The sequence below is a fragment of the Cheilinus undulatus genome, linkage group 2, assembly GCF_018320785.1.
Source record: "Cheilinus undulatus linkage group 2, ASM1832078v1, whole genome shotgun sequence".
NCBI classification, from domain to species: Eukaryota; Metazoa; Chordata; class Actinopteri; order Labriformes; family Labridae; genus Cheilinus; species Cheilinus undulatus.
This window is the reverse complement of record NC_054866.1, coordinates 34656632-34677566: the sequence shown is the minus strand read 5'-3', so window position 1 is coordinate 34677566 and position 20935 is coordinate 34656632. Positions and strand designations below refer to the sequence as shown.

Sequence of the window (20935 nt, the reverse complement as noted above, 5' to 3'; positions counted from 1 at the left end):
AAAACATAATCCCTTCCTAAACAGTAATCAAAATGAGCTTAAAATGCCATTTTTTAATCATATATATGCACCCCAAACCCCCTTTTGGGGGCAGGGATGAAGGTTGCACTGTCAGTGAGAGTTCATGTGCTAAAAGTGAGAGTTAAATGGTTTCACTTCAGCCTCAGTGTGGAGCCTCCTCTGACCCCTCCTGCTGCGTAATGGCCCCCTGCGTGACCACCCCGGGACTCAGGGGGACACTGAGACGAAATGTGCCCTCTCACCAGTGATATCAAACATTACAAATCAATGTGGGGGATATTTCTCCACACAATTCATGCTTGAGGGATGATGCGTTCAGACTACAGAACTGACTGAGAAACATGTTAGAAATCAAGCAGGAGAAGAGGATCAGTGGGTAAAAGAGAAGTGTTACCTTTAAAAGACATACATGCTTGACTGAAAAATGTGTTACCTGATGTGATGGTGATGAATGAGACCGACACAAGTAGTAAATTTCCCAAGTTCATCTCCACCCTCTCCTTGAGTCAGCAGCCTTCTTGACTTTTCCACTCAAATTATAAATGAAAATCAGACCTCATCCGGTCCTTGAAACGCGCAGATTTGACTGAAAACATGTATATCTGACGGGGAACAGAGTTCGAGCCTCAGCTGGAATATTTCAAGCGCGTAAAATCATCCCAGGAAAACTTCGATGTCACTCCCAGAGACCCATGGCAGCAGCAGGATGATCTTCAGCAGCAGCACCGCCCCGGAGAAACCTAATAACAAAACTCAGTGGCAGCACTTCTTCATCCCCGCATGCTCACGGTTACGCACTGAACACACTCACACACGCAGCCACTTCTTTCTAAGATCTCCTACTGCTACTGAAAACAAAAAGAAGAGGTTTAACTATATTTATCCCGGTCATAAGTAAAACAGTTCCTCTCTTTCTGGGTCTACGGCGCTGGTTCGGGTAGTTGCAGGTTGCAGCGTCTGTTGGAGCGGAGATGAAGCCGTGCACATGCCGAGCTGAGCTCCGCACTCCCTGCTATCCGCACCAAATCCTCGCCAACCTCCAGGAGACAGTGTTTTAAAGAGACAGGCACGACATCTGCCTCCTCATGTGTATGCATGTGCTCCCAGGCTTAAGCTCTTCAGCTACATATAGCTGACGGTAGGACGGATCAAGTCCCATTAGACCATGGTACAAAAAAAAAAACAAAGGAAGTCACGTTTTAAGTTGTTTCTTTGTTCAGGTTATAAATGTTAAAGTTAACTTTGGTTAAGGTTTTGTGGTGTGGACTGCATTTTTATGGATGTGGGGTTTGGAGACTGGCTTTTAACTAAACATTTCAGATGAATTAAACTCATACTTTATTCGGAGAGTCTTTATAATTCTTAGGGGGGCTTTGTCCACTTTTTATTGAAATTCCTGTTAAATATTTTTATCCGTAGTTTAGCATTTCAGCACTACTTTTTGTTGCTGTGCTCACACTGCTCTCACATTTAAAATAAAAAAACGTTGCCAACTCAGCTTTACTATTCATTTTCACTTCTCCCTTTCCAACCAATCAAAATTAAGAACCTTCTGATATGATGAGGGTTATGGCTGCAGACCACTATGGGCTCTATGCACGGCAGGGGGTGGCGTATTTCCGGTGGAAAATAAGACCGGTTCTCAACGTCCGCCGAACGTGCTAGGCCAAAACGGAATCTAAACCTTCTTATACTGCCTTAATTTGTCCGTTTAGTTGTTTTGTTTTCTTGTTTGTTTGTTTCGATTGTTGTTTGTGTTTACCATCATCGCTTGGCATCCAAACATGCTAAAATGATGTTTCAAAAACAGGTCAAAAGCACTTCTGGACATCGTTGCTGCGTGCTGCAATGTACATCTTCAGCTAAATTTAACTCGTCATTGACAGTCAGCTCAGGTAACTCATGCAAACAGTGAGTAAACCGCAACAATTTTGCCATCATACCCCATTCTCTTCTCCCGACCGGAAGTGTGGGCGTGGTCTAATGCCAAATGCGGAAGCAGTTCGTGCATAGAGCCCATTGTGAGATGCCGCCTCTGTCTGTACCTCCTATGATAAAAGTTTTTTTTTTTTTAATTCAACTTTAATCATAAACAAAGGCTAGCAGTTACATTCATTTCATAAGCCTAATTAAAACAGACAAAAAGGTCTAATCCAGGATTAAATATGCATAAACCTGTTTTAGAAGTAGTTACACAAATGGTTCCTTGTTTTAGCTAGCCAATTTAGCTATGTTAGCTTTAGCAATGCCAGCTTAACTTAGCTAGTGTAACCCTCTTTTCTTGGCCTTCTGAGGATAGGTGATAAGGGAGCTACAGTTTTACTTCAACAGTGGTCTTTATTTCACTCCAGTAATCACCTAAACAGCAAGAAAGTACAGTGTGGTATTTCTCCCAAAAGAGCTAAAAGCTACATAAGTCACTCACTCTGTCACAGCCATTACTGTCCCTCCTGAAACTACAACAGGCAGGAACTAATGTTCACAACAGTGGAAAGAAGACATAATAGTAACTTAAATATTACACATGTAAACATAAATAATACTTTGAGTACAGTAAAAGGAAATTAAAGTTGTTTATAATTGTAAACTTCATTCTTAAATAATAAAGTTAAACCATTTCCGTAGTAAAAAATCCAAAGCAGTGCACTCCCTATTCAATAACTATCATGAATTAGTTTTATAAACTAAATCTTTATTGATCAACTTAAAAAAATGTACTCTGTCCAGCAATAGCGGTTACATCAGCATTAGCAAATGTAGCATAAGCTAATATAACTTACATAGCCTCTTTAGCTTTAGTCACATTAGCTATGCAGCTATAACTTAAAAGGTGTACATTCTTCAGCTACATTACCTACGTAGCTGCACATTCAATTTTTGATGAGCTCAAAAGACAGCGTCATAAACCTTCTGCTGAGGATTGAACAGACAGAAGAGATTAAACACTGCAGTCATCAGAGGAAAGTGTGTCAGAGGCAGATACTGTCGTTTAAACTTTTACAGAGTAGTTAGCAAGCCCTTCCACCTCTCTACATGAGGTTTAGCCTACCAGTCACTATAACAGAATCACAAGTGAAATTCTACGATAAAGTCTTTTTTACGGAGGGAGGCGGCGATGTCCGTGAGGTCCAGACATTGATTGTCATTTTAAAAGCTAAGTCAGTTAACTTTCATGATCTAAACCAAGCACTAGTGAGAAGCACTGAGGTCATGAGAGCTGCCAGCCAAAGAGGAAGCATTAACGGACACAAATCCTTCAACTCCGTTAAGGAACTTTTGATTTGTTTTAATTTAAACATTTCTGGTGGAAAAAGCCATATGTGTGTACTTATAAAAATTTCATCCCACTCTCTTGAAGCAGTCAAACTTATCACTCACTGTGAATCTTGCCCTGAAAACTGTAAACAAAGTCTGTGTCAGCAGTGTGCTCGATTCATCTCTCAGCAGCCTCCTGCCAGCAGTTATAAGCATAAAAAAAATCACTACAGCATCGGAAAGCATCAGTATTAATTCAAGTCTGCTTTATACCCAACTGAGAACTCCTCACAGGAGTTTTAAAAACACAGTTTAAGTTTGGTAGTAGAGTTGTCCTCTGGACTAAGTTGAGGGGTTACAAATTTATTTTGTGTTTAAAAAAAAAAAGTTTCCTTTATCTGAATTTGAAAACATGTTATGTTTGAACCCATGACATAAATAGGTGCCATGTCTAATTTAAAGCTCCTGTGAGGAGTTTTTGGCTGGAAAAAATCAGACTAAAAATATTAAAGACATCTCCATGAGAGCTAAAAGGAAAAAGAAGCAAAACAGAAAGTTCTTCTCAACAGCTTTGAGGCTTTAAAAAGTTATGAGATGCTGTGTAGTTTTCTAAAATAATCTAGAAATTTCAAGCCAATGAAATGCGAGAACCTGGAAGGTGGACAAAACTAGATTTTTAAAAGCATGACACAAATGGCATAGAAAGGCAAATAAAGCAGTCAATTAATCAGGAATTAATTGACTTCTGTCCACAGTGTCGCCCGTGCATTCCTGATAATGGACCCCCCATCGAGCACTACCACTAATGGACCGCATTTGCATAACTGGGGCCCAAAGTAACTAGTTTTCTCAAAAGGCACTGCACAGCAAAACCTATAGTGTTGAATTCTCAGTGTTAAACATATCAGAGATGATTTTAACTCCCAAACTGTAAATTTAACTCCACTCTGAGTTATATGGCCTTCAAATTTGAGTTATCCAACAGTGTTAATGCATTTAGTGCTAGTCAAACTCTGCAGATAGTAAATTAACATAGCCAACTGCCATTTCAAATCTGGGAGACTTGGTTTTTCCATCATGCCCTTGGGCAGAAGTTTTAGATGTGCTTTAGATGTTCTGAGATGTATTTGTATGCACTAAGATGTGTTTGGATACAGGGATCTCTGCTGGGATTCCTTTGTTTCTGGTGAATTATTGTTGTTTTTGATAATAGACACTTCTGCACCATGTGTGAAGTTATCCACTGAGTTACTGACTTCCCACCTGCATTGCAACATACTGATAATAAAAAAACTGTATGAACCTCAAGTGTATAGCTAAAGTAAAAGGAAATAACTCATTGTTGTTCTAATCTTTTTAAAGCAATATTTTAACTTTCTTTAGTAGATCATTATATAAATAGTTACACCTGACAATGTTAATATGAGTAACATTTTTGTGTAAAATGATCCACAGAGACAGTAAATTTCGAACACTACAAAGGAGTGTTGAGCTAAAGTAACACTGTTCAGTGTTAATAAGAGTCAATTTTTAACTCCAAAATTAGTAAATAATGACCCTTAATCAGTGTTCAGGTACCAACCCTCCAAAAAAAGAGGGTTTTACTATGTGCATCATCATTAATTTCATAGGTTTAAATTCAGCGTGTTGATGTTCTGAGTTTCTGTTTTGCTAGTTCAGTCAGAAAGAGAGGCATGTTTCATAAACACTGTAAGTCTATTAAAGCTTTCTATCTAAAAAGATTTAGTGTGTCTTTGTCCTTTAATTTCTACCCCTTATCTTTACCTCTCTACAATCAGGTGTGAGCTTTGCCATTTTTGAATTTTTTTAGCCTCTTGTAACAGTCTTCACTTTGCACCATTTTCTTGTCACTGCTTTTTCCCCTCGTGTTGTGTATCATGTTATAATGCAGCATGTCTTGAGAGCTCCATGACCCAGTAACACTTTCCACACTGCTCATATATTATTCCCAAATATTCCCTCTAACACTCACAGTGCAAGAGTGCAGTCTCCTCTTTTCACAGTCTGTGGCATGATTGTTGTGTTAATCTATCAAAAAATCAGGAAATGATAAGACAAAATGAGTGATTATTGTCTATGCTTGCTAAGGAGATCAGTGCTTTGGAATTATCCTGCAGTAATCTAGTTTTTGAGGCAAAGAGTTCTACTTTCTGCATGTTTTCTTAGGCTGTAATAAAGCACTTCGCTGATGACTGTCAATTGTAAATTACTGATCCCACTGCAGAGCAGTATCGACACCTCAGAGCAACATTCACTTCCTCCGTTTTGTCCTCATGGTCACTGCTGATTCTGATGATGGAGGGCATTGATTTTGTATGCTAGCCGTCATTGTTGCAGACCTGCTCCTCTCTGATTTATTTAGCAGCTGTTGTTTCACACCCACTCCTCCACAATCTGTCCTCGCTGCCAGTCTGGTCTTCCTCTTCAGGGGGGACTTGTGGACGCACACAGCTCCCCTGGGGGTATGATCTCTGTTTCACTCTCTGCCCCCCTCCCCATCCCCCTTCCTCCAGCACGCACCAGACCTGCTCCCTTGGTGCCGTTGCTTCTTGTCTCTCCGTCTCATTGTCTCCGTGTCAGGCTGTAAGAGCAGGACATGATGGAGAGCGACTTTTAGGACGGTGAGACGCCTGTTCTCTTTTGTCCCTCCTGAATAGGACTGGAAATTGGGCAACAGAAGAGTGGTCCAGATGTCTGTTGCGAGGTGTGACACAAAGAAGGGGCCCATAATGGCTTCAGCCTCAGCCTCAGTGGAAGTGTGGTGCTTATTACGGGCCACAAAGGCTAAATGGACGTAAAATAGAGGCAGGAAAGTGGTTGGAGTCTTGAAGGTGTCAGATGAAAGTGGTGGTCTTATTTTAACTGAAGTCATGGCTAATCATCATACCAATGTGTGCTTTTGTAGCTTTAATAAAAGCACTGTAACGCAATTGATTCAATGTTTAAGATGCTCCATTATCTGTCCCATTTTAAAATTGCATTGCATTGTACTTGAACTTTAACCTTAATCATTTTGAGAATCAGTTGTCCCATTTTATATGATGCATTAAAAGAGGGCATTTTGTTAAGTAATGAGTTCACAAGTGTTTGCTGCATTGTGAAAGAAAACAACCCCTGAAGGTTGCAGTGGCTGGATTAAAGGAGCACATGCGTCAGTCAGTCTAGTATTTTGCCTACTGTGCGCTGAAAGCCCTGTCCTTAATTGCATTAAGACAAATCAAGAGATGAAACAGGATGTTGATGTTAATTCAACAAAATGCTGTTGAGACATAAAATCAGTTCATGATGTGACATCACTCTTGGTAAGAATTTAATGTTGTGGTCTTGGTTATATAATAATCAAATGATCAGAGAAGATTGCTGTCTCGACTTAGAGCGAGACGGGGACTCAGCTGCAATTATTTTTCTGTGTTTAAATTGTTTTTCTTGACTAATCCTTCAAACATGACCTCCTTCCTGCATTGTCGTCCCATGTTAATCTGACTTCCTCTTTTGCTCTGATCATTGATTTCATTATGAACAGTGAGTAGAATGTAAACTTGTATTATTTTTTGGTCCCTTGATGAAAAAAGAAGCTCCGTGTTTACTTTCTCTGAGAATGAAACATGAGATAAACTACCTGATACTTTAAAAGTAGACTGGGTACAGGATGCAATTAGCATAGTTTAGCGTAAAGACTGGAAGCTAGGGGGAAGTAGCTAGCTGGCCTGTGCTTGACTGGCTAGCAATCCCATAGAAAATCTCTGGAGAAGATAAACACCAGACCCAAAAACACAGGCAAGCTGAAGGTCGCTACCAAAACAACCCGAGCTTCCATAGCACCCCAGCAGTGCCACAGGCTGATCGCCTCCACGCAAAACTGCCCTGATGCTGTAATCCATGTAAAAGAAGCTCCAACCAAGCATTGGGTGCATATAAAACAACAAACTTTTCAGAAAGCCAACATTTCTAAATAAAAAATCCACTTTTGTTGGTCCTAAATAATATTCTAATGTTTTGAGATACTGTATGCTTTAAGTCATGATCATCAAAACTTAAAAGAAATAAAAGACTTTAAATTTTTTACTGTGTGTGATGAATCTATAGTTGTGCTCATAATATCAGAAGTGTGTTGAAAAAAGTGAGGAAAGCTCAAAATCCTCATGCTAGCTTTTGTTTCCATACACAAAAGCACAGAGAACACTGCACATACTAATCCAAATCAAAACATGAAGAAAAATGTATCAAATTTGTAATAACTTTACAGGAAGTCGAAAAAAGGAATATTGTTCAAAAAATAGCAGTGTCAGAAGCAGAAATTTCAAACTGAATTCACTCAAATTTGAGCCGGCTCACTGGGCTTCTCTGAGAAGTCAGATATTAATCAAGCATAACATTCAACCACTAAAACGAATTTTTCTGTTCAGGAATGCAAGTAAATAACTATAATTTGACATTTTAATCAAGAAATATTAATGTGCTTTACTATTTTTTCAGTTTTTTTTGTAAATCAGTAAATTTGAAAATTCATGGATGGATAACAATAATAATTATATTTTAGCATTAAAAATATCATTTGGGTTAAAGAGCTTCTACATATTGGTGTATTAACAATTGCAGAAACATAAAAAATGAATTTGGTAATTACCAATGCTGTTAATTTAGGGCAGCTGTGTCATAAACCTTACTGTGGTTAGGCCTACTTTCCATGCCCAAAACCAAACTCCGAACCTATGGAGACAGAGCATTCAGTGCTGCATCTCCCACCCTCTGGAACACTCTTCCTGCAGACATCCGTAGCACTCCATCTCTGGGCATTTCAAAAAAACGTCTCAAGCACCACCTGTTCACCACAGCCTACAGTCTTCACTAAACCACTCCTTACACTCATCCTACCCCTCACATAGTTTGTTCATGTCTATGTGTTCCTGTAAAGCGTCCTTGGGTTTCTTGTAAGGCACTATATAAATTCAAGATATTATTATTATTATTATTACTCATTTCTAGTGGTAATACAGTAACACCTTGTTTCCACTTTCTATACATATATGACTGATGTCCCTATATCAGTAAAATATACAGACGATGCCCCCTAGGGTCTGCAGGAGCTGTCCTTGTTTATGGATGGATAAAAAGCTGATAAATTACATGTAGCCATTGTGGATAGGACAATATTGTCCAGTTTTCACCATTAAGCAGCTTGCAATATGTGTTTACTGAAAAACAGGACTAATTTTGCATGTCAAGATACAAGTGCAGAAGTCTGCCAACCAGGAAATCCCGAAGTATTGTAAAAGTCCACTCTTGTAGGTCCCAGAGTCTGGAGGAGGAGTGGAGAGGCACAGAATCCACGTTGCTTGAAGTCCAGTGTGAAGTTTCCACAGTCAGTGGCATCTGCTGGTGTTGGTCCATTGTGTTTTCTGAAGTCCATAGTCAATGCAGCCATCTACCAGGACATTTTAGAGCACTTCATGCTTCTTTCTGATGACAAGCTTTATGGAGATGCTGATTTCATTTTTCCAGCAGGACTTGGCAGCTGCCCACACTGCCAAAGGTACCAAAAGCTGGTTCAATGACCATGGTGTTATTGTGCTTGATTGCCAGCAAAATGGCCTGACCTGAACCCCATAGAGAATCTATGGGGTATTGTTAAGAGGAAGATGAGAGACACCAGACCCAACAATGCAGATGACCTGAAGGTTGCTCTCAAAGCAACCTGGGCTTCCACCTGAGCAGTGCCACAGGCTGATGGCCTCCATGCCACGCCTCATTGATGCAGTAATTCATGCAAAAGGAGGCCCAACCGAGTATTGAAGGCATAGAAATCAAAATACTGTACAGAAGCCTGACATTTCTGTTTAAAACATCCTTTTTTTATTGAGCTTATGTAATATTCTAATTTTTTGAGATGCACCTGTAGTTGACATCTGATCAGAACTTTTGTGTTTGTTTTAAAAAATGTACTTCCGGTTTCTTTTAACAGCTTTTTGGGTAACTACATCATGAATAAGAATTTTACCTCAAATCTTTTAAATTACACAGGACTAGCCTCAGCCATTTTTGGATGAGTTGCAGTGGTACCTTCATTCAGAGCACCCTTCTCATTTCATTTTGCAGTCACTCTTCTACTTTAGGTTTTTAAAGCAATCTCATAAAAGTTGGCTTGAATGATTAGAAACTGAATGAGGTATGTAGAAGTATATTTCTTTCTACTTTATTTCTTCTCTGATTGAACTGATGGATAGTTGCACCCTTGGTTTAAAGTGTAAATGCAGTTTAGTAAAGTTTCAGTGCATAGTAAACATTGATGATAAAGTAGTCTAATAGAGGGTGATTATATTGATAGGTATTGCACAGCATTGCACTTTGTGCATACTCCCCCTTTGTTTGTGTCTGTTTTAAGATCTAAAAAAGGATTTAAGGTGACTCTCTCTCTTTCTGCTCCCTGTAGCTCTATGTTTAGGGATGTTTGTGTATTGACAGTGCAGGGGGGTACAGATGGTGGGATGTGACAGTCTGTCTGACTGCAGTGAAGAATGTGAGATTCAGCTGTCGGCCTTTCACCCCCTGGCTCTGACCTTACGTGTCTCTGATCACCGTCTGGCTCCATCTCATTACGACTTTCTCCATACTCTTACTCTCACTGGACTGCTGCAACAATTACTATGCAAAAAACCCTCCAAAATATCTCAAAAAGCAGTGATAGTAGCTCCTCTTGGGGCATGCATTTATCACTAATTAGGCCTTGTTATCGCTCTTAAGATGGCCGAGGGTCCTGGCTGTTGACCTGCTAGGATACCTTGTCAGCAGATTGTATTAGTCACACAGACAGGGCTTTTGTTTCCCTGTGGTGTGAGTGCATGCGTGCATGTGTGCAAGCGAGTGCAAAGACCTTCAGATTGCCAGGAGGACTCCAGAGTTTATTTATAGGCCGGATGTCACAGCAGCGCAGGGCCAACAGCAGCAAGTCATTTACATCCAATGCACCAAAGTGCCAAGGTAAGCAGACGCTACTGTCACTGCAATATTCGGCTTAACGGCTCAGCTTTTTTTCATTATTTTTCTGTATGTTTTGGGACCCTTGCCAGCAGAGGGAGCAGTTGATGGCATCTTCTCCTCTGTCACACTCCTAAACAGTGGTGTCACATAGTCTTAGAGCTGTTTGTGGGACTGGAGGAGCCCTGGAGGGGCCCTGACTCCTGCTGCGTCTGATGAGCAGATATAATGAGCCTGTAGAGGCTGCTCACATTGCAGCACACTGTGTGATAAATGATACAGCAACTCTAAACAATTTTCCATTTTTTAATTATAAAATAAGTTTGAGCTGTCAAGACTGCTTCCATTATAGGGGAGAGGAGTCGTTTGAGAAGTGCTGCTTTCATCTTAGATGTTTAGATCCTCTTTCCCTTCACTCTGAAAAGACATTACTTTCTGTAGCTTACTGTGCAATAGATTTAGTATGAAGGACTGTTTCAGACAGTAAAATAAAGTCTGAGGGAAGTTTGTAATGCTTAAAGCTACTGTGAGACATTTTTAACTGATTATGAAACAGGCTGAAATGAATACAGATGCCTGTAAATGAGCTACAAAGGCAAACAGAGCACCAGGAACACAACTGGCTTTGTCTTAAACATTACTTTAATATTTGCCACTTCTGCCACTGGATAAATGTTTAAAAGATTTACATTTTCACTAACAGATTGACAGAGATACTTGTAATTGTGAAAATAAATTAGGATGTGGTTTTTTCACCAGTAAATATGACCCACACATCTACTGGATCTGTGGAGAGGTAAGGCTTTCTGCTTTGTTCACAGGGGGCGCCAAAACCAATGTAGAAAGAAAATGCCAAGTTTTTTAAACTATGGAAAGAAATGGGTTTAGTCAATAAAAATTTGACCATTAATTGGTTAACAAAGGCGGTAACTTGACAATAGTAAATGCTAAAAGGTTGTCTGTGCAGGTCACATATTATTCAAAAAACACTTTTTCAGGCTTTTCTGGCAAAAAATATGTGCCCCTGGCTTGTCCACAATCCCCCCAAGAATCGGAAAAATCCATTCCCTCCCCCCCTCTCTTTCTCCAGCTTTCAAAAAATGTGTTCAGATTTTCCCCTCATGATGTCATGTGGGGGTTAGCCCCACCCCCAGGTTTGGTTGGCCCTCCCCACTTAGAAGAAGGTTCCAACCTCCTCTCCTGATACTCCTCTCAGCTGGCAGCTTGGGGGAGGATTAGGAGAACCATATCCATTAAGGGGCAGAGTCAGACAGCTCAGTAACATTTAAAGCCACAGACACAGAAACAGCTCATTCTGAGCAGTGCTGAAACAGAAGGGTTTTTACACATGCAAAAATCCAATACTGGAGTGTTTGTCAACAAACTTCACAGGCATGTTTTGGGGACCACTTAGATCAATAAAAACTTGTCGTAAAGGGGTAAAATATGTGACCTGCAACAGTTCTTAAAGGATCTCCATACTGTCAATTATCATTAGAAAATTTCTACGCACATTAGGTATGATAACTACACTTTACAAAATGTTTTTCGACATGGTTAACTGGTTTCACTGGCAAGAATCGGCAATCAATATGACAGTTACCTCAGTCCTGCAGATCTTTTACTGCAGGGGTTTTCAAAGGCGAGTGAGCCTCCCTTAGGAGAAGATCATTTATTCTGTGGACCCCCACCTCCATGAAAAAATAGGATTAAAAAAATGTGAACTATATTTTCAAACATTTGTCAAATCTGTAAACATTTTTATTTTTAACATTTTAATATTGTTGATACTTTGGTTTGCATGTTTTTTTAAACATCCATCTTACCCTGACAAACAGGTATTTGGTTTCAGTAATTAACTTATTGCCAGTACCACCTGATTGTTGTGCTCTACACTCTAATTTAGTGGGAACCATGAGTTTCCATAAGCAGATCATCCTTCACCTTCAGCCCTGCCTGGTACTCACTTTTGATCATTATTGGTGCCAAAAACCTGCACCTGCAGAGGCTGCTTTAGTTTTTATAGTGCTAAATGTCTAAGTTACCTTCAGTGACCAAAATTCCTTTTAACTTCCTATCAAAAAATTTCCCTGACTTAGTGCTTTGACTCAGTATGACCCCAGGGCTTACACAGCCTTATGCTGTCATTAGCTCGTACATCTTTGCAAATTAAACAGTATCAATTTTAATGGGATCAGGACCACTGCAGGAGAAATCCTAACTTAAATAGTCAACTCTAGTATAGTCTTTGTGGTAACTATTAATCTGTTCATTTTGCCCCACACACAGTAAAGGTAGCAAAACAAATCACCTTTTTTACTGGTTTCAGGTTCGGTCCTCCCCTGAAGTCCAGTTGCACCCCCCGGGGGAGGCCCGCCTCACACTTTGAAAACCACTGTTCTAGTGTATGGGTAAGAGCAGTGCAATGCCACTTCCTGCTTTCCAATGTGACCACGCCCCCGTTTCGGGGAATACAAGCCCAGATTGAATGGTGGTAGGTTAGAAAACAGCTGTGGCAATTCCATTTTGTTATGTTTTGTGCTTTAAACATTTATAAAGCCACAATTTAGAGATTTTTTTGTTATTCTCAAATGACGAAATAGTGTCAAAGAATAGTTCTGTGTCTTTTGGCTGAAATTAGAGAGCACTAAAGTGGGTTAATGTTGGACTGATGCTGTGTATTTTTTCATAAATTTCCTACAATATATGTTTATCTCACCGGCTATTGGATTTTGGCTCCTAATAACTATTAACTGTACAGTTTTCATATTTAAACTTATAAAATCCCTAATGATCCAGGCTTTCTCATTTACTACTGGTCATTTTGAAGGATTTTTTTCCCCCAGAAAGGGACGGGCCGGCATCATTTGGGTAAAGTACCCAGATGGGTTACACTTATCCATGTTGTCTAGCCAGATGAAGGGAAACAATGGTAATGAGCAGTCTTGTACTGAGCTAAGTGGCTAGCTTAGCCCCTTTAACATACAAAATAATCATCATTTTGTAAAAAAATGTCTTTGAAATGTTGAAGTACTTTCAAACCTTGTGGGGTAAGAGACCAAGTAATGTTGTGGTGTTCACGAATAAGCCTGTGCTACAAAAAGAGCTCTTTTATTTTAACCGCAGTAGCTAGCTCCTGTTTGAGTGCCTGTTTCCTTTCCGTCATCCTTTGTCCGTACTAAATCCACATTTAAAAAGCCAAACCAGGATCAAATGAAGAGCCATTTGAGAGCCAAACAATCAGCTCTACTGAGCTGAACTAAATTATCTATATCTCTTAAAAGAGACAGATTTCAGGAAATATCAGATTTCAATGTGCTAAACCATGGCAAAACTGTACTGAACCAAGCCAGACCCCTTTGTGGAAATGGACTATACACAAGTGTTGTTTGTAGAAGGCTTTTTTAAATCTGTGCCTGCTGCTGTTTCTTCATGAGGTTTTTTTTTGTTTGTTTGTTTGTGTTTTTTTTGTTTTTAACTTTTTTTAACCTGAATGTTTCAAAAGTAGCTTAAGTATTAAAAATGTCTGCTGAGCTTTTCCTGTCCCTTACAGAGGTCTTCCTTTTCAGAAAAAAAAAGATAACAACAGTCTGAGTGAGTTTATGAGTTAGTATTTAAACATCTTAATGTTGGGGTGAGTTCATTGAGAAAAAAAAGGAAAATATATCCATTAATGCATTAGTAAACTAGCAAAGCACTCAGAGAGCACAGAACTCCGCCATCAGTCCTATCTCCCAATAGTGAAGAATCCTTTAAAAACATTCCTGGATCCAGACGATGATGCAGATCACTCCCAAAATCTAATTCGCCGATTACTCCCTCCCCGGTGGGGTGGAGACACGATGAGGCAAAGCATTGGCTTCGCTATGTGTGGACTATCATGACAGAAGCACCCATGGTCTCACTGGATGACTGGAAGTCATGGCAGAGGGTGAATATTCCTCTATTCCTCCCAGCATTGTGAGTATTCTCATTACAATTCGCTGTCTTTCTCTCTGTTACGCTCTGACTCGTCTCCTTGACCGGGTGTGCATCTTTCAAAGTCTATAAACTCCAAAACTTTGAGTAGAAACACACCAAAACTGCTGCTGGGATTGAAGTTACCCATGTCTGCCATCTCCTGGTGTAAAGAGGTAACAGCGCAGATCTCCACCATTGCCCTATCTCCTAATAGTAAAGAATCCTTTAAAAAATTTCTGGATCCAGACGGTGATCCGGATCAGTCCCAAAATCTAATCAGTTCTTACTTATGCCATTTCTGACATTTTCTGAAAATTTCATGAAAATTCGTCCATAACCTTTTTGAGTTATGTTGCTAACAAACTAACAAACAAAAGAACAAACAAACTAACAAATGAACAAACCCACCCGATCACATAACCTCCTTGGCAGAGGTAATTATAAATGTAGTATATATTATCTGAAAATATATAACCTTTAATACATGAATAAATCTTTTATACATGCATAAAGAGGGTCCCCCCTACAGATCCTGTCATCTTGCACATGTTTCTACAGCTCTACAGAGACCAAACAACAGTGTCAACAGTGGTCTGTCCTTCCCTGTGTGGGCAAAGCTTCTTTCAAAGGGACAGTAACAAGACAAGTGATTTTATTTCCAAAGTTGTCCCACCATTCTGCACCAGGTCACAGCCAAAACTGCCATTACTGGCAGCAGGTTTTTGTCTTCATAGTTGTATAAAGCAGCAGTGACTCCATCTGTACAAAAACACTGTAAACAGAGTTTCTGAAAAAGTTCACTTGGAAAGACTTTTTCTAAAGGTGTGTTTTGAGGCACTTTAAATGCTGTTTCTGAGTGTACAAAAGGCCAAAATGCACTGAGATTTTTTTTTCAAAATACCCATCTAGGTGTGCACTAGGCCTGTACAAGATCTGCAGTCTGCAGTCTGACAAAAGAGCGATGGATTCAGTGAACAGGTTTACTGACTATTGTGTTCAGAGGATTGGATTTTGTATTATGAAACTGTAAAAAATAGGACCTCATCAAACTTTACAAAGTAAATGGAATTTTATCTTCCTATCTATCTCATATATCCATTCAAAAATTCTAAACACCTCTTTTGTAGAATACTAATCAGATATTATTCTTCATTTTCAATTTTCATTTAAAAGGTCTCACGTTTCCTTCATTTGAAATCTGTCAATTGACATTTTGCCATCTTATTTTGTAATTCTTCCTTCTATATTTGACGTTTTTCAAATATTGTGACCTCTGAGCCCGTAATAGTGTGTCTTTTCTCAAGAGCATTTCTTTCAGCTTCATTTATTTATTGAAGGTCATGTATTTAAAGTATACACCAAGAGTAGGCAACAAGCACCATTCATATAAACAACTTTTAACCTGCTTTACAGAGCTACATACCACACATTTGTAATGCTGGAGAGTTAAAAAACATGACATTGATCAGAAATGAAATATATAAGACATATACTGTAAACATTTTAGTCTGTCTCATAGTCTTTACATCTATACCAAAATTACACCTGCGGTTCTCAACTGGTGGGTCAGGACCCAGAAGTGGGTCGTGGAGTCTTTGTCAGCGAGTTTTGGATGTGAAATAGGAATAGGACCAGTTAGAGGTAAAAAAAAAAAGGTCTATGTTGCACAGTTATCTCAGGGAATAACATAGCTAATGCTGGTGGAGAGCTTTCAGGGGCCCAGCCGGAGAGGGGGACTATAGAGGCCAGTAAAACCATGGTCCACTCTAAAGTTTAGCTGTGATAACTGTATTTTATTTTTAACTTCAATAATAACCACTCTTTTCAAAGCATCAAAAAAGTGAAGATGAATGTTATTTATTTCTCTTGTAGAACAATAGAGTATAGATTTACCTTATATAGTAATGTAAACAATGTGGATGGGCAAGATGACCGGAAAAGTCGGACATCAGGGGTAAGCCATGATAAGCCAAACCATCAGACTGCCAGAAAAGCAAGCAGGAGAAACTGAGACATGTTTAATAAAAAGGAATTGAATAATTGTGTAAAGAGATTTTAATTTTAAAATGGCCAAACAGTGGCAAAAATGAATAAAAAGTTGAAAAAATAAGTAGCAATTAAGGGCAAAAAGCAGCAAAAAATTGGATTAAAGTGGCAGAAACAGCTGGGAAAATGGTTGAAAAGCAGCAAAAATTAGTTTAAAGTGGCAAAAAAGTCAAAATACAACAAAAATTAGATTAAAACAGCAAAAGTGGCAAAGATGGGTTAAAAAAGCAGTGACAGTTGGTTAATTGTGGCAAAAAAAAGGTGAAAAGCAGCAGAAATGGGTCAAAGTGGCAAAAAGAAATAGTAAATAGGGGCAAAATGCAACAAAATTCTTTTTCAGTTTTAGGCTCTTGTCTATGGAATCAGCTGCCCCCTCACATTAGAGCTGCCACCTCACTATGTTCCTTCAAATCACAGCTTAAAACTCATCTTTTTCCTTGGCCTTTGACTCAAATTAGACTGTTCCCTCATATCCCTTTTCTGTTAAACCAATACTCCCAGTATTAACGTCTCTTCACTCTCTGTGTTTTGTTGTCTATTGTTCTTTGCTGTTTTGTATATATTGGTATTTGTATCTTGCCTCTCTATGTGAAGCACTTTGGTCAGCTCGTGCTGTTTTTAAATGTGCTATATAAATAAATTTGTCTTGACTTGACTTCAAAATATGGTTTGAAATGGAAAAAGTGGCAAAAATGGGTGAAAAGGAACAACAATTGGTTAAAAGTGGCAAAAAGTCACAAAAAGGTGGCTAATAAGGGAAAAGAGGGAAAATTGGATTTAAGTACGAAAAGAGGTGGAAAAATTGGTGAGCTTCAAGTGTGGTTTAAAGTAGCAAAAAGAAGTGGCAGTGAAAGGCAAAAATCAGAAAAAATGGTTAGAAATTACAAAAAAGCTGCGGAAGATAGGTGAAACGCAGCAACAATGGGTTAAAAGTTACAACAAGAAGTGGCAAAAATGGGTTAAGAAATGGTGAAGTGGGTTGAAAAGAAGCTCCAGTAAAATTATTTGAATATCAGGACCTGATAGTAGCTCCACACACTTTTCATCTCCAAAGTGAATTAACTGTAAGCCAGGATGCTAGCAACAATGCTACTGATCTAACACACATGGATCGACATCATCAATGAATCCCCAATGAGGAGGGCCCTGATCTGGGTTTTTCAAGGGCCCACTCAAACTCTGTGGCAGGCCTGGTCCTGAAGCTAGACCAGGACAGAAAACTTATTGGACTATATGAAAACATTTTGACTTTAAACCATTAATTTAACCTCCGCCTTTTTGATTTTGTCTTTCTATTTTAATTTTTCTTAACATTTATGTCCAAATTAAATTATTTAAATATCTCTAACTGTGTTCTCATGAAAGAAAAGGATCATTGTTGAACTCTTTAAAAATTATTTATCCATATGTTATTATTTTCTTCTTCTTTGCGGCCTCCATACTTGAGTAAATAATACTGAACTTCAGTTGCATGCTTGCCTGTTTCTGTGATTCAGAGCCATAACATCAAACACTCTCAGTCATGATTTACTCATGTAAGCATTCATATTCACAACTTCATTAATTATGAAGCTTTCACTTCTTCTACATCAGGCCAATCTGTCAGCATCATGCTATGATTCATGTCTTTGTAATTGATATCATGATAAAAACATGTAGCTTTAGCCTGCTTTGTTTGCTGTCAGTGAATCTGATTTTGGAGAGTGTTGTTTGGTGATAAAATGCATTCAATGAGAAAATAATGACAATCTCAGTGATTTTAGGGGGATTAAGAAACAGTGAGACTGGATCAGATTAGCACAAACAAGACCATCGTTCTGTGATCTGCAGAAGCAGAGGAATAAAAAGACTTCTCAGTTCCCACTTTTTTAGCCACTGATTGCTTGGTACAAACAGATCTCTTGTGTAATTGCCACTTGTGCTTGAGAGCTCATTTATCTTTTCTGCAACATTACGTCACACTGCCTCAAGTCTTTCTTTTCCTTCGAGTTCTTGTGATAGAAAGATTTGACATCTTTGGCATCTGCTTCATTCAGAGATCTTCCTCCAAAGTTTACACAAGAGACATTGTGTCCTTGTATCTAATATTCTGGATTTGTGAGTGAAATGCATGCATAGTCCTGTGCAGATATCTGCTGTTATCCTATTCAACAACTCTCTAAGAGCTAATGAAAGAGAGAAAATAACATCCATTTTGAATTCAAAGAGGCAGGCAGAGACTCGGCTGATTCCAGTGAAGGCTCGGGGGAGTCCTCTGCTGGTCTGAAGTCATGACTGCAGATATTTCCTGAGAGATGTCAGAGCTGTGTGAGTCGGCGCGAGTGCATGCACAGATTGGGGTTTTTAAATAGAGTTTTTAGCTTGTGGGCTAACACATTGCACTCACCAGATGTCAGATGTCTGCTCCCCAAAAATAAAATGCATTCTAACCGAAAAAAGTGCACAACAACATGAAAACATGCTATGGTTAGTAGCGGAGCTGAAAAATCATTGTTAATACTGTGATTTTTTTATTTTTACATCATTCCAAGCATCAGACTGAAAGTGGGTTAATTAGTTGAGGATAAATCAAATCATTGTGGCCTAAATTTAAAAATGCCAAACTGTGCACACGTGAACAAATGTGTCAAAGGTATTTAGTGAGATGGACACTGTGCCACCATGAAAAACATAGTCCCTTTGGTTTAAGTATGTTCCTTACTGCAATTAAAAAGTGAAAACTGGAGAATGCTGAAAGAGAGATAGGCCACTATTGTTTTACCCCCTCCTTCAAAGCAAACAAGAGACCCTTCAGTGGTTCACAAACTGGCAGATATGTAAAAGGCCTGCATGAGGGACGAGGTTTGTTTGCCTGTTTTTGGCCACAGGTAAGGCATAGCAGACTCCATCACAGATACCCCATCCATCAATAGAGATAAAGAGTTTATTCTGGGGTAAACTAAAGCTCCCATGAGGACTTTTTTACCTTGCTTTGGAACAGACTAAAGTTGATACTGATCCCATTTCATGACCTACAAAAACAACAAGCCATCAGCATGTAAGTCTGATTTTCTCTATATCGTTATTTTCAATGTCTGAAAATGCTGCCATCGTAGGTCACAGGTGAAGTGATTAACAACACATTGTAGAAAGATACGGGGGAGGAGTATTGGTACAACCCAGGTCATGCTCTGGATGACAGATTACCAGGGGCATGGTAAAATAATCTGTTGCAAAAATGACAAAATCCAAACCTTTGGGGCCGAGAAACGAGTGGATGTGGCAGGTAGGCATGGCCTAGGGTACCGTCCGGGTCAGGTAGTAGGGCTGCCATGAGCCCCTGGTTGTGCTGAGAGAGTCCAATTACCACCGGCGGTCTTCAGGTGGGTTACCAGGGGTGAAAAGGCCCAGACATGAGAAACTACTAAGCCTGACCTTGGCTGCCATTTGTCGATATGTGCTGAGCCTTAAGGCTTGGTTATGCCTTCTGTGTGGACAACCGCATGGACGCAAACTGACACAGAATCGTGACGCTGAAACATCTTGTGCATTTATACCTAGCGCCCACTTCCTCCCTGCAGCAAACCAACATTATCCCAAAAGTGAGGGGGCAGTGTCTTTAAAAATCTTTAAAAATCTTCCTCATTCTCATTATCTCCCCCTTCCACTTGTTTGAAATGATCTCTCTTTTAATACTTCTTTGTCTCCCCCTTAAACTGTGTTGTGTTTAACCTCTTTTCCACAGTTGTGACATTTTTCATCAGCAAACATGCAGTCTCTGGCCAGGTGGTTTTCTCCACCGCATATGTAGAATTTTCTGATGTGCGGCTGGGGCTTTGATGGTGTGTCGCTGACCACCGCCGCTTTGTTCCATTTACCAGGTTCTGTCATGTTATGTTAATTCACAATGTCTCTGTTTGCTACCTCCATTGTTAATGCAAACATCAATTCTTTCTCAAAAGTCAGCTTGTCTTTCGACAGCAGCCTCTGCTGTACCCTGCCTTCATTTATGTCACGGATCAAAAAGCCTCTTACCATCCTTGTCAACACATCACCCAAGCAACAGTCCTGCACGAGCTTTCTCAGTTCTGCCACATGATCATCCACACTTTGCATATTACTCTGGTGCCCTCTGTTGGCACTAAGATGCAATAACAGTCACATCATAACAGAAGAGGTCCCTGAATTATTACATTTTATGATTTTATTTCAAATCTGTACATATTCATGCTTTTTAAGGCACTAGTTTTGAACCAGTTCATCCAAGAAGTCTTCTGGGAGGTATGAAGGAAAACTGGAGCAACGGTGTGGAGTGCAAATAAACACAGACAGACATACAATTACAGTAGAAAGATTTTGTTGGTTGGTAAATACAGCTGATATCTATATATATATGTGCACAAACACTAAAAAGCTTTCTATTCATGACATTTGTTCTTTAAATATGCCAGCTGTTATTTTAGGGTGGGTAAACAAATATAAACCTAGGGAAACTAAAAGCTTACAGACTTCTGCAAAAAATGTGAAGATAATGTTTCCGACTGATAAGATTTTAACTCTTGGTGATAAAGACATCATAATGCAGCCATGGCAATCGTTCTAAAAACACAACAAGAGAAACTCAGTCCTCTGTGGTTCTGCTTTTCTGTTACCAGAGCAACATCTATACTGCCGTCAC

The 20935-nt window shown here is 39.3% G+C and overlaps 1 protein-coding gene across 1 annotated transcript in view; it reads right to left on the bottom strand.

Annotated features, from left to right (window-relative positions):
• Positions 1-1019, bottom strand: part of zgc:77784 (uncharacterized protein LOC402947 homolog) — a 102630-nt gene extending 101611 nt beyond the window's left edge. Inside the window, exon 1 of the mRNA XM_041811676.1 lies at positions 455-1019. Within this exon, the coding sequence (XP_041667610.1) occupies positions 455-509 (55 nt within the window). The 5' untranslated portion in view covers positions 510-1019. The remainder of the gene's footprint in view (positions 1-454) is intronic.
• Positions 1020-20935: the final 19916 nt, after the last annotated feature.